The sequence below is a fragment of the Scyliorhinus torazame genome, chromosome 15 (genome assembly GCF_047496885.1).
Source record: "Scyliorhinus torazame isolate Kashiwa2021f chromosome 15, sScyTor2.1, whole genome shotgun sequence".
Lineage (NCBI taxonomy): Eukaryota > Metazoa > Chordata > Chondrichthyes > Carcharhiniformes > Scyliorhinidae > Scyliorhinus > Scyliorhinus torazame.
This window is the reverse complement of record NC_092721.1, coordinates 147,483,152-147,497,883: the sequence shown is the minus strand read 5'-3', so window position 1 is coordinate 147,497,883 and position 14,732 is coordinate 147,483,152. Positions and strand designations below refer to the sequence as shown.

At 44.8% G+C, this 14,732-nt stretch overlaps 1 protein-coding gene across 4 annotated transcripts in view; it reads left to right on the top strand.

Moving 5' to 3' along the window:
- Positions 1–14,732, top strand: part of atp8a2 (ATPase phospholipid transporting 8A2) — an 890,601-nt gene that overhangs the window by 721,748 nt on the left and 154,121 nt on the right. For all 4 annotated transcript variants that reach the window (XM_072476889.1, XM_072476890.1, XM_072476891.1 and 1 more), the window contains 2 exons: positions 3,656–3,712; positions 4,929–5,036. In XM_072476889.1, coding sequence (XP_072332990.1) covers positions 3,656–3,712; positions 4,929–5,036 — 165 coding nt within the window. The remainder of the gene's footprint in view (positions 1–3,655; positions 3,713–4,928; positions 5,037–14,732) is intronic.

The window sequence follows — 14,732 nt, the reverse complement described above, 5'->3', positions numbered from 1 at the left end:
CCGCTACTGATGAGAACCTTTAATGAGGCGAGGGAAAGGGGGCAGATGCCCCCGACTATGTCAGAGGCAACGATATCGTTCCTCCTAAAGAAGGAAAAAGACCCGCTGCAATGCGGGTCATACAGGCCCATTTCCCTCCTGAATGTGGCTGCTAAGATCCTGGCCAAGGTAATGGCAATGAGGATAGAGGATTGTGTCCCGGGGGTGGTCCATGAGGACCAAACTGGGTTTGTGAAGGGGAGACAGCTAAATACAAATATACGGAGGCTGCTAGGGGTAATGATGATGCCCCACCAGAGGGGGAAGCGGAGATAGTGGTGGCGATGGATGCCGAGAAAGCATTTGATAGAGTGGAGTGGGATTATTTGTGGGAGGTGTTGAGGAGATTTGGCTTTGGGGACGGGTGTATCAGGTGGGTACAGTTGCTGTATAGGGCCCCGATGGCGAGCGTGGTTACGAATGGACGGGGGTCTGACTATTTTCGGCTCCATGGAGGGACGAGGCAGGGATGTCCTCTGTCCCCGTTATTGTTTGCACTGGCGATTGAACCCCTGGCCATGGCACTGAGGGGTTCCAGGAAGTGGAGGGGAGTACTTGGGGGGGAGAAGAACACCGGGTATCTCTATATGCGGACGATTTGTTGCTATATGTGGCGGACCCGGCGGAGGGGATGCCAGAGATAATGCGGATACTTGGGGAGTTTGTGGATTTTTCAGGGTATAAACTGAACATGGGGAAAAGTGAGTTATTTGTGGTGCACCCGGGGGAGCAGAGCAGAGAGATAGAGGATTTACCGTTGAGGAAGGTAACAAGGGACTACCGGTACCTGGGGATCCAGATAGCCAAGAATTAGGGTACATTACATAGGCTTAATTTAACACGGTTGATGGAACAGATGGAGGATGATTTCAAGAGATGATACATGGTGTCCTTGTCATTGGTAGGTAGGGTGCAGGCGGTTAAAATGGTGGTCCTCCCGAGATTCCTTTTTGTGTTCCAGTGCCTCCCGGTGGTGATCACAAAGGCTTTTTTCAAAAGAAGTGAGAAGAGCATTATGAGTTTTGTGTGGGCTGGGAAGACCCCGAGAGTGAGGAGGGGATTCTTGCAGCGTAGTAGGGACAGGGGGGGGCTGGCACTACCAAGCCTAAGTCAGTACTACTGGGCCGCCAATGTTTCAATGGTGTGTAAGTGGATGGGAGAAGGGGAGGGAGCGGCGTGGAAGAGAATGGAGAGGGCGTCCTGCAAGGGGACTAGCCTGCAAGCAATGGTGACGGCGCCGTTGCCGTTCTCACCAAAGAAATACACCACAAGCCCGGTGGTGGTGGCTACATTGAGAATTTGGGGGCAGTGGAGACGGCATAGGGGAGGGACGGGAGCTTCGGTGCGGTCCCCGATTTGAAACAATCATAGGTTCATTCCGGGGAGAATGGATGGGGGATTTGGAGCATGGCAAAGAGCTGGGGTAGTACAACTGAGAGATCTGTTTGTAGATGGGACGTTTGCGAGTTTGGGAGCGCTGACGGAGAAATATGGGTTGCCCCAAGGGAATGCATTTCGGTATATGCAATTGAGGGCTTTTGTGAGGCAACAGGTGAGGGAATTCCCGCAGCTCCTGACGCAGGAAGTGCAGGATAGAGTGATCTCAGAGACATGGGTGGGGGACGGTAAGGTAGCGGACATATACAGGGAGATGAGGGACGAGGGGGAGATCATGGTAGATGAGCTGAAAGGGAAATGGGAAGAAGAACTGGGGGAGGAGATTGAGAAGGGGCTGTGGGCGGATGCCCTACATAGGGTAAACTCATCGTCCTCGTCTGCCAGGCTAAGCCTGATACAATTTAAGGTGCTACACAGGGCGCATATGACTGGAGCACGGCTTAGTAAATTTTGGGGGGTAGAGGATAGGTGTGCGAGATGCTCGAGAAGCCCAGCGAATCACACCCACATGTTCTGGTCATGCCCGGTACTACAGGGGTTCTAGGTGGGGGTGGCAAAGGTGCTTTCGAAGGTGGTGGGGGTCCGGGTCGAACCAAGCTGGGGGTTGGCTATATTTGGGGTTGCAGAAGAGCCAGGAGTGCAGGAGGCGAAAGAGGCTGACGTGTTGGCCTTTGCGTCCCTTGTAGCCCGGCGCAGGATATTGTTAATGTGGAAGGAAGCTAAGCCCCCGGGGGTGGAGACCTGGATAAACGATATGGCAGGGTTCATAAAGTTAGAACGGATTAAGTTCGTGTTAAGGGGTTCGGCTCAGGGGTTCACCAGGCGGTGGCAACCGTTCGTCGACTACCTCACAGAAAGATAGAGGGAATGGAAAAGAAGTAGATAACAGCAGCAACCCAGGGGGGTGTTGGGGGAGTAATCGGACGGACTCTCAGGGATGTTATTGTACATGTATAGGTATTTGGTATATGCAATTGTATATTGGGCTGTTGGACTGTAATTTTGGAGAGTATTTATTTTGGACAAGGCAGTTGCCATTTAGTTTTGTTTTTCTTTTGTTTTTGTTTATATATATTATTTATTTATTTGTTTAAAACTGGCCACGGCTATTTATATTGCTTTATTGTTGTGTAAAAGAAACACTACGTATTGTTATGTTTGCCCAAAAAACTCGAATAAAATATATTAAATAAAAAGAACAAGGGTGTTCCTCACAGCTGTCACCCAACTTGGGATTGGTCTCCCCGGTGTAGAAGAAGCCATATTGTGAATATAGTAGACTAGATTGAAAGAAGCACTCTTGAATTGCTGCAGTTTTGGAGGAGAGAGGAGTTAAAAGAGCAGATGTTCGATCTCCTGTGTTTGCATGGAAAGATGCTCTGGGAACGTAGGGACTGCGGAGTAGCCCATGGTTATGCCATAATGCTGAAGATGGTGGAAATGGCAAAAAATGATCTGTTGAATATGGAGGCAGGTCGGATAATAGTGAGGACAAGGGGAACCCTATCATAATTCTGGGAGGTAGCGCAAGGTGAGAGATGAAGTGCAGAAAATGTGGCAAACACAGTGAAGGGGGTGGAAAGCCCAGTTGAGAATAAAAGGAGACATCATGGAAGCACAGTTGGAAGGTTGCGTCACTAGAACAGCTGTGGCGGAGACTGGGAAAGTCAAATTGATTCCTTTCTATTTGAATTTGACTCGTCTGCCACCCAACCAATACCATCTTTTTCTTTCTGAGAACGGTTACAAACACGTACTGTTTGATCTGTGCAGCACTCTTGAATAGGCTCCAGCTGATCTACTTAAACATTTACAGATCAGCTCTTATTTGGAAGGAAAAGCAGAAAATCAATTCATTTCAGATCTAATGTTTCCATGTATGAAAGTGAAAAAGACATGTTAACATTCTGGGTGAGGATCTTTTTGAACACAAATTAATCCAAACAGAGCATTTCAAAAGAGCTGAAGAACTTCAAGACGTTTATTACGAATTTAACTGGACTGTTGCCGTACACTACTCAATGCTAATTTTACGGGCGCATATAACATTATTGATGGTAATTGCAGTAAAGCCACCATCGTACTTCATTTAATAGATCTCAGTGTCTTTAATTTAGTTTCAAATTAACTTAATTTTTATATTCCTATTACATTATGATATATTGTATTAAAAATCAACGTTGATCATTTTTTGCCATATTTCCATCTTTTTCTACAGTATGTTGTTGTAACTGTATGTTTGAAAGCTGGCTTTGAGACAACGGCATGGACAAAGGTAGGCGCATACTTTGTTGTGAATTTAAACCTACATATAAAATAATTTAGGTGCATCATTAGAATACTGGAAACTTCAGGAAATTTCTGGCTTCCTGTAGCCGTGGTTCTAAAGATTTATTTTTCAACTTTTGTGTTACGCATTGTCTAATTAACCATTATTAATATTAACCATTGACAAATTTCCTTTGCCCCATTCTCACTTCCTTAAAGAAGTTTTACTTTTGCTAACAAATATGCCATATTTTAGGTAATGTATACCAAAGTCTGTAAATAAATTTATTTTACTTTTATAAAATCTTAACTGCTTCGTTCCAACCATCTATTTTGGAAGTGGGATTTATACTCCTAAATATGGCTGTGAATGGTAGAATAAATGCTTCAAAAGCCAGTTTTCTGTCAATTACGACCTAGATTTCTAAAGGTTGATTTGGTTGCATCATTCAATTGGTCAGAGCAACAGTGCACATAATTTTGAGTGTATAAGCAGAAAACACAATCACTCGGCTTGAAGGGTCAGTTTGATCAGTTGGCTAGATGGCTGAAGTATGGTATAAAATGACTCAGTATGGATTCAATCTCTGTACCAGCTGTAGTAGTTAATTGAGCCCTGCTTCTTGCCTTTCACCATTCTCGATATGGAGTGGTACGCCTCAAACTATATTATGAATTGTCCCTCTCTAAGGGAGAGAGATGCCTATGCTCCTTCGTGGACTGCAGCTTTATCTGACCAGCTGGCAATTGATATATTGGTGTATTGATTAAGATTGGCACAGTGGTTAGCACTGCTGCCTCATGGCACCAGGGACCCGGGTTCGATTCTGGCTTTGGGTGACTGTGTGAAGTTTGCACATTCTCCCCATGTCTGCATGGCTTTCTTCCGGGTGCTCCAGTTTCCTCCCAAAGATGTGCAAGTTAGGTGGTTTGGCCATGCTAAGTTGTCCAAGAATGTGCAGGTTAGTTCGATTGGTCATGATCAATGCACAGGGTTACGGGGATAGAGCGGGGGAGTGGGCCTCGGTAAAAGGCTCTTTCAGAAGGTCGGTGCACACTTGATGGGCCAAATGACCCCCTCCTGCACTGTAAGGATTTTATGAATTCTATTCTATGGCTAATGTAGCAGTCCCACGGCATAAGACACCTTCGGCACGTTGCGGTGTTATTAGTTTGTTATTAATTTGTTTATCCATTTAATAAACTATTTATTCCTTCTTTAGTTCAGTCACTTGGCTGTGTGGGGCAGCATATTGATGTGGTTAGCCTTTTTAGGAGTCTACTCAACCTTCTGGCCCGCCATACCTATAGCACCAGATATGCTTGGACAGGTAAGTACGAATGTTTTATACTAAATGATAGCCAATGGATTATGCTCCCAATATTCAACATTTACAAGGTTGTTTGCTGTTAAGGCCACATATGTAAAAAAAAAGGAATTAGCTATGAAGTGATTGAGAGGTGACCAGGAGATGCTTGAATGGCAGAAGCGATAACAGTATAAGAATAAAGGAAGCGTTTTTCGAGAAATAAAAGACGAAAAGCTCCCAAACAATGTGCGAACAGGGAAAACAAATTAGCTAAGTTAAGAGGGACAAAATGGACAATGGTATCAGAAAAAGGCAGGTCTACATTCGGAGTGCTGTCCACAAGGCCGGTAGTGTATCTTCCCAAGCAACGACCCCTATTCACTGAAAGCTGGCATATTCATTGCACTTCTGTGTCAAAATGGTAATGGATATTTAGGAAATCCAGGGAATGCATCCCTGAAAATCTTTGAATGCTGACACTAAAACTGTTGTATTATGGTTCATTTTAAGCTCTTAAATAATTCAGAATTGATAGATGTTTGATTTTTTATTTAAATAGTGGCATTTGGATTTCAACAAATCAACCGGACCACATTTTACCCAAATGTTAACTCAGCAGTCCTCTCCTATATCGAGCCACTTGACTGTTTCAGTACCCAAAAGCACTCAAGCCGTTCCAGACATGTTCACAAACATCGTACCCATGCAGCTCCCTACTCCTGTGCAAACACTACCTTCTTCAACCCTCCCCATTCATTCTGGCACTCTTCTCCTCCTCAATTTCAGTTAAACTGTCTTCCACTTTCCCAGATCAAATTGGTGTTTTTCTCTGTCTCGCCCATCCAAAATCATGATGGCACTCTCCTTTCACTCCCTCTGTTCAAGCTAGAAGTCCCACTTCACTTCAGTCTCTTCCCATCTCCCCATCTCTCAAAAGCTTATCTTCCAACTTTTCCCTCCCAAGTGCCATACTTTGTTTCTATCCTCTACTTCTGAGAACACGCAGCTATGCTGCTTTCTCTCCAATTCCCCTTTTCTTCTTACCTTCATTGCCATCTATTTAACTCTTCTACTGCCATCCATTCTCCTCCTTCCCTTTCCCAAGCACCCACTTCCCGCCCAACCCTGACGGTTAGTATTTAGTGCTGAGAAGACGTGTTCTGGTATATCGGCCACTGGATTCAGGGGGAGTGATTGGGGCAGATAGGCCGAGCGTCATTGTTTCTGCCTGGAAATTCTGACTAGGGTCCCTCAAAGTACGACTGTTGCCATGTGTTAGAATACCCCAAACAACAAAGAAAACATTTATGACCAAAGCTTTCGTAGAATTTTCTGTCATGTAGTGTAAATCCAAACCTTTTGCACCATTTTGGAAAAACATTTAATAAGTAAATCAAACTGAGATTTCATTATTGACAACATCACTGAGCCTAGAGATCCCCTCTCACACTTAGATGCTGATCCAGGGCACAACATTGTTTTACTGACTTTTCTTTTGTATGTCTTCCTTCCTTCTTCCTCTCCAAATAAAATAGTCAATAAAATAGCAGACCAGTGCATTCTTGTTGTCAGCCTAATCAGCATAGCAGGAGTTTTTTTTAAATCCCTCCACTTCAGGACTAATATTATTAACTGTTCCCTCTTGTGGAAGGATTGAAATCAAGAGGGCACAGATTTGCAGTAATTGGCAAAAGAAGCAAAAGCTATATGAGAAAATCTTTTTCACGCAGCGAGTGGCTAAGGTCTGGAATGCGCTGCCTGGGAATGTGAGAGAGGCAGGTTCAATCGAGGCATTCAAGAGGGAATTAGATGATGTTGAAAAGAAACAGGGTTACTGGGCGAAGGCAGGAAAGTGGCACTAGGTGAAATTTTCATTCCGAGAGCAGATAATATGGGCCAAATGGCCTCCTCCTGTGCCATAAAATCCTCTGATAAGCTTAGGAATGGAAGTACACACCATCAATCAGATAAAATAGTATGGATTTGGTGGTAAGACCAACAGTCGGGTTATCAAAGCTCACGGATATAAGAAGTAAATTGGAAAACAACTTCCTGCATTCACACATGTGCAATTAAATAAAGAAGTTTGGAGGTTGCTGTCTTGAGTTGCCCTACTCCTCCAGAAGCTTCACCACACTGGTATCTCATCGCAAGCTGCGGCATTCAAGCACATGAAGTACTTGGAGCTGCAGTACTAACACACTAGATACGCACTAAAAACACCTGAATAATTAGGGCTTGACCAGATAAGAGTAAGTGAATTGCAAAATAAAGTTTTAATTACTCCCAAACCACCTCTCTAGTACTGAAAAATTACTTTGACAAGCCTGAAGTCAAATGCCTTCAGATTTGTGTACTATTGCTGATTTGTTTTTTAATTAACTTCAAATTTAAAATAGTGTTTTTAAATTTGTTCCCAATTAAGGGGACAATTTAACGTGGCCAATCCACCTACCCTGCACACCTTTGAGTTGTGGGGGTGAGACCCATGCAGAAACAGGGAGAACATGCAAACTCCCCATGGACTGTGACCCAGGGCCGGGATCAAACCCGGGTCCTCGGTGCCGTGAGGCAACAGTGCTAACCACTGCCCCACCATGTCGCCCAAAATAATGTTTTTACATTTTTATCGCCTCTTTTTCTTTCTCCTAATCCCATCTTTCTTCCCTTTCTATTTTGCTTTCTATGATTTCTTATTCAATTATGTATTTGTCTTGCATTTCCTGACTTAAACTCTGTATGCCTCAGTAAGGATTCTTTAATATGTTTGGTTGAAGAGCTATGCAGTTGCTTTCCTTATTCTTCTAGGTCTCAGATCTCCTGTATAGGGTGCCACACTGTATCATACTCTCGATTACTGTAATTTGCCATGGAAAGGCGTGTGAAAAATCTGTGGACAGCTGTAAGCATAATGAATGGTCAGTGCCATTTGTTGCTGGTTGCAAGGTCTGAGCCAGTATGATTTTTTATAAAATTACTGGAATCTCCTTTTAATCCTAATTGACAAGTTTTGTTGGTGGAGGTTACAAGGTTAGACTTTCAAGGAGCTTGAAAGTGAATGAAAATACAAAAAATGTTCATTGTATTTTTGAAGATGTGACAAAGGTTTCAGGGTCGTGAGGATTCTGGTGCCACTGCAGAGTCTGAGGCTAGCACCGTGATGCTTTCAGTGCCCTTGGGCTCTTTGCCATGTTAATTTTTGTTTTGGGTGACTGCTGCAAATCATGACAGCATATGTATGATACTTATGACTGCAAGTAAAAGGTGATCTCTTCTGGCCTGGCATATAAACTACTGAGGCTGTCGTGGGAGGCAAAGCTTTATTATTGCAGTACAAAATTAGGCCAAGCATTGTTGAATGCGTAGATCAGCCTGCACTACATTTGATAGTCCCTATGTAGAATTGAACAACCTAAAGCCCTTAGAATATTTATTTTGGTGGTGAAAGTATTTTTCTTTGTAAGAATACCTACAGTGCAGACGGAGGCCATTCGGCCCATCAAGTCTGCAACGATGGTCCGAAAGAGCACCCTACCTAAGCCCACACCTCCACCCTATCCCTGTAGCTCCACCTAACCTTTTTGGACACTAAGGGGCAATTTAGCATGGTCAATCCACCTAACCTGCACATCTTTGGAATGTGGGAGGAAATCAGAGAACCCGGAGCAAACCCACACAGATACAGGAAGAATGTGCAGACTCCAAACAGAAATTCACCCAAGGCCAGAATCGAGCCCGGGTTCCTGGCGTTGTGAAGCAGCAGTGCTAACCACTGTGTCACCATGCTACCCTCCAGGATGGTACTGAATGAAACAAAGATCCATGAATTATTTTCATCATAACTGTAAAGTTTCTGTCAGGACAAAAATCCCCTTCACAGAACTATCAAGACAAAGTGTGCCACGAGCAGCAAATACAAATAAGTAGGGATGCTGTTGGTTCAGACCTTCACAACAAATAGCTATACTAAAGAACTGAGGTTTGATAAGTTCTACATAGGAGTCACCAACCATAGTGCAGGTTCCACAACACACACAGGAATGTTTGTCATGTTGTATAATTGCAATAACAAAATGTTTCTGCTCTCAAATACTTCAGTAGTTCAAATCCTCCACAACAGAGATCACCTTTTAACTGCTGTCAGAACAACATTTGCAATTACATCATGGTAAAACATTCCAAGCCACTTCACAGGAGCATTATCCAAAAAAATTTATACGTATGACAAATGTGCCTCAAATGTCCAGGACAGTAATACCCTGCAGTAAGATCCATTCCTGATGTTGAGGAAGATCCAAGGTTAGAAACTGAAGTCACACTTAGAACTTTCTTTGGTACATTTTGCACACTCATTGGGTGTAATAAATTAAATGACACTACTCAAAGAGCAAGTTCTCCAAGTGTCCTGACCCATAACCATCATTAGAACTGAAATAAAAACAGAAAATGCTGGCAAGAAACTCAACAGGTTGGGAAGCATCTGTATGGAGACCGAAACAGAGTTAATGTTTCAGGTCAGTGCATTTTCACAGAACTTGGGAAAATTAGAGACGCATTAGGATTTGAGCAATAGATGGGTTGGACAAGGACAAAAAGGAAGATAATTTCTGACCTTGTATGGGCGGGGAAGGTGCTGATGATGGGGAGGACCCTGCTACAGAGGCAGAGGCAGCAGGGGAGGTTGGCGTTGCCGAACTTGCTTCATTATTATTGGGCGGCGAATGTGGACAAGGTGCGGCGGTGGTAGGAAGGAGAAGGGGTAGGGTGGGTTAGGATGGAGGAGGAATCTTGTAACGGGTCTAGTTTGAGGGTTATGGTGATGGCACCTTTGCCAATGGCTCGGAGTAGGTATTCAAGGAGCCTATTGGTGCAGTCCATAGTGAAGATATGGAATCAGTTGAGGAGGCATTTTAGGGTGGAAGGGATGTCGGTGCTAACGCCGCTGTGCGAGAATCATGGGTTTGAGCCGGGGAGGATGGATAGTGAATACAGGAGGTGGAGGGAAGTGGGGCTGGTCAAGGTGAGGGATCTGTATTTGGAGGAAGGGTTCACCAGTCTGGAGGAGCTAAGGGGGAGGGTAGAGCTGCCGAGGGGGCGTGAGTTCAGGTATCTGCAGATTAGGGACTTTGCACGAAAGGTCTGGAGGGGGTTATACCCTGCTGGAGCGACTGCTGCTTCTGGATGTGGAAGGGGAGGGAAGAATTCGGGATATAAACAAGTGGCTGGGGAGCAGGGAGGTAAGCGGTTGGTGAAGATCAAGGAGAAATGGGAAGCGGAGTTGGGAGGGGAGATCAATTGGGCAGTATGGAGTGAGGCACTGCGTAGGGTTGGAGTTGCTGGAGTGGCGGTCGGCATCGCCACCGGGGGTCGAGGCTTGGTTGGGTTACCTGTACGACTTCCTGCGATTAGAGAAGATAAAGCATGAGTTAAGGGGCTCTTCAGGGGGGTTTGAGGAAAGACAGGCGCTGTTTGTGACCGTGCTTGAGGGGCTGTTTGTCACGGGGCAGGGGTGAAAAAGGGAAAAAAATCTGTGCAGACTGTATGGTTGATTGTTGGGAAGCATGTTTCCGGGGTTTTTATTCACTGTATCTTGTTTTGATACGTATTTGTAATAAAATACATTTATTTTAAATGGACAAAAGAAAGGACTGTGATATGGTGAAAGGTAAGAAAGATTGGATTATAGAACAGTTAGTCCTCCAGGGCCACAGGGACTGGAGATGGGGCAAGTCAAGAAATAAAGAAACAAAAGATATGCCTAGAGCAGATATGGGGGCGGCACGGTAGCACAGTGTTTAGCAGTTGCTTCACAGCGGCAGGGTCCCAGGTTCAATTTCTGGCTTGGGTCACTGTGCAGAGTCTGCACGTTCAAGCTGTGTCTGCGTGGATTTCCTCCAGGTGCTCCGGTTTCCTCCCACAAGTCCCAAAAGATGTGCTGTTAGCTGATTTGGACATTCTGAATTCTCACTCGGTGTACCCGAACAGACAGAGTGTGGGGAATAGGGGATTTTCACAGTAATTTCATTGCTGTGTTAATGTAAACCTCCTTGTGACACTAATAAAGATTATTATTATTATGGTGCTAACTGAAAGAAGAAAGCAAAACAAGCAAGGAAAATGAAACAAATGGAGGGCAGAGTTTACGGTCTGAAATTGTTGAACTCAATTTTGAGTCTAAGAGGCTGTAATACCTTATTGAAAGGTGAGGTGCAGTTCCTCAAGCTTAGATTGAGCGTCACTGCAGTAGACGGAGGACAGAAATGTCAGCATGAGAGTAAGATGGAGAATTAAAATGACAGGCCACTGAAAGCTCGGGGATGGAGTGTTCAGGGTGACTGAGGAGTGGACCAGGGTATTATGGGGAAATGGACCTTTCAGAATATTAAAAGGTGAGGAGAGAGGAAAGATGTGCTGGTGGTGACATCATGCTGAATGTGGTGGAAATGGCGGAAACTTGTTCAACACTCTTTATTCATTTCTGGGAAATGGGTTTTGCTGGCTAGGCTAGCATTTATTGTCCATCTCTAATTGCCATTGAAAAGTGCTTTCATTAAAACTGATGTTTGTAAGCTCAAATGAAGTGAGTAGTTGCATCATCATTGAGCAGATTATTATAAATTGGTATGATTTTAGAGAGTGATTTACCAGTACCCTAATACCTGTTTGATAACTGTATTTCCTAGTGAGATACTGAGCACATGGACAAGGAATGTCCTTGGTTTTATTCATAATAATAAATTGAAACAGAACTGCATTAGTTGTGCCACTGCCCTGTGCCAGGAAGGTATTATATAAATCTGGGTCCATTATGAATGCTATCTAGTGATCCCTGTTTGAAAGTGTGGGTGAGGACAGGATTGGGCTCAATTGTAATCCCCTTCAATTGTTGAAGAGTCTAACACTACTCTAAACCTACATCCATTTATCATAGAATTTACAGTGCAGAAGGAGGCCATTCGGCCCATCAAGTCTGCACCGGCTCTTTTGAAAGAGCACCTCTCCACCCTATCCCCATTACCAAGTAACCCACCCAACACTCAGGGCAATTTTGGACACTAAGGGCAATTTATCATGGCCAATCCACCTCACCTGCACATCTTTGGACTGAGAGGAAACCGGAGCTCCCGGAGGAAACCCACGCACACACGGGGAGAACGTGCAGACTCCTCACAGACACTGACCCAAACCGGGAATCGAACCTGGGACCCTGGAGCTGTGAAGCAATTGTGCTAATTGTGCAATTGTACTAACCACTATGCTACCGTGCTGCCCTTATGGAAAATGTGCACTTGGGCACGGACCTGTACTCGACACAAGCCACTGTCTTCAGCAGAGGAGAAGAAAATGAGGAAAGACAATGATAATAGTGCTTACCATTCTTGTTTATAATATCCATGAGATAGCAACACAAGTCTCTGATTAATATGTCCCAATGCAGGACTGTGTTCAGTGCTTAAATGTAATTCGACCTGAACAAAGGATTCCAGTTTGCTACTGTCTATCTTACAAAAGAGATAACATCCTGTCAGCTGTTGGCCCTATTCACTCAAGTATCCTTACGTTGAATGGGGTGTAGCATACATATGAGGGTACACAGCAGCAGTGAGTCTTGAAAAATAAGCATGTAAACTATAGCTCTACACCAGCGAGTAATCTGGTTTATGTCATTCAGTGGCTTACTTTTAAAAATTCGATTTCAAACACATGCAATAGGCATGTTGAAAGCAATGGTTTTTAATTGTATTTCTTTATCACTACTCAACATATTTTTATTGTCTGTGTTCGAATCAAACACAGAATTTTGAAAAGAACATGAAAATTAAATATAAGTGGCACAGTAGCACAGTGGTTAGCACTGTTGCTTCACAGCGCCAGGGACCCGGGTTCGATTCCCGCCATGGATCACTGTCTGTGCGGAGTCTATAAGTTCTCCTGTGTCTGTGCGGGTTTGCTCCGGGTGCACCAGCTTCCTCCTACAAGTCCCAAAAGACATGTTTGTTAGGTGAATTGGACATTCTGAATTCGCCCTCAGTTTAGTGTGGCGACTAGGGGATTTTCTCAGTAACTTAATTGCAGTGTTAATGTAAGTCTACTTGTGACAATAATAAAGATTATTATTAAATATTACCAAATCTTTGCTGACTTTGGTTGAACAAATTACTGAAAATGTCATGCAACACAACAGAACACTGTATATTATGAAGAGAATATGGACATTCTAAATTTAATGGTATATAGTAGCCAGGACACAATGCAAAACTGGCGTATGCCCAGTATAAATGAAATCCGTACATTTATATCTGGATACAATGTGAACTGTTGCTGTTAAAAAAACTCCATGATCCATTTCACGTTTTACTACTTACAAATAAACCTTTTACGGAGTTAATTGTGGGCAGTCTGGAACCTCATATGCAGTTTGCAATGTTTACCCCTTTTCTCAGCTTGACATAAATTTACCTAACTGAGAAGCACCTTGGGATTTTTTAAATGTTGAAGGTGCAAGTTGTTGATACTATAACCCTGCTGAAGTTTAAACAGAACGGTGCTTCTGAAGCAATTTGTACATGACTAACTCAAGCTCAAAAATAACATTCCTTACTGACGCTATAAAATACAGACCTCCAAGACAGTGGACCTTTAATTTCCGATGGGAGTGGAGTAGCAATTGAGTCAGATTGCCACTTTAAAGTTCTTAACTTGAAATCTAGCCAATCATATCTTGAAACACAGGCAAACATATCTCGCCCAATCTCCCAACTAAGGCTGGGTGAGAATTGGGCAGTACAGAACACTCCCGGAGCCTAGCTTCGAGAGCTGTAGAGCTGAAGGTAAGTAAGCCTTTTTTACAGCACTACCTGCCCATGGGGTGGGTCCATTGGTGGTGGGAGTGGGGGTTGAAAAGAGTTCCACGGAGGGAGTAGCGGATGGGGGGGGTGGGGGAGCGACTCCCCTTGAGGTTTTGTGGTGTGAGGGGAGTAGTCCATACTGAGGGGGGGGCGGTCATTGTGGGTTTGTACAATAGTTATCCTGAAGCTGGAAATGGTTTTAATTATTTTTAATTCGACTAACGTTTTCTGGGTAACTTTGATAAAATGGGGAGGTGGGTGAGGTAGTGGTATTATCATTGAAATAGTATTCCAGAGACCAGATATAATGGGCGGGATTCTCCGAAATGGAGGCAGAGTGTTCGCGCCGTCGTGAACGTCGTCGAGGTTCACGACGGCGCGAAACGGCCCCTATCCCGACCGATTCAGGGCCCGATAATGGGCTAGGAGCGGCGCCGCGTCATTTACGCGCGCCAGGCCTTGGCGCCACGTAAAGGCGGCGCCGCATACATGACGCGGCCGGGGCCGCATAACTGGCGTCACCCACGCATGCATGGTTCCAGTCCTCTCCGAGTCCGCCCCGCAAGAAGATGTCAGACGGATCTTGCGGGGCTGTGGAAGAAAGGAGGTCCTTCAGAGAGGTCGGCCCGACGATCGGTGGGCACCGATCGCGGGCCACACCCCATTTGAGGCCCCCCCCCCGGCGCAGGATTCCCCCTCAGGCCAGCCCCCCACCGTTCCCGCACTGAACCCGCCGTTTTGGGCTGGCCGCTCGGCCCATCCAGGCCTGAGAATGGCAGGGGTGCCGGAGAATCGCCATTTTGGGTGTCTCGGGCGATTCTCCGGCCTGCACCGAGCGGAACTCGACGGGGCCGTTCTCGCCGCTTGG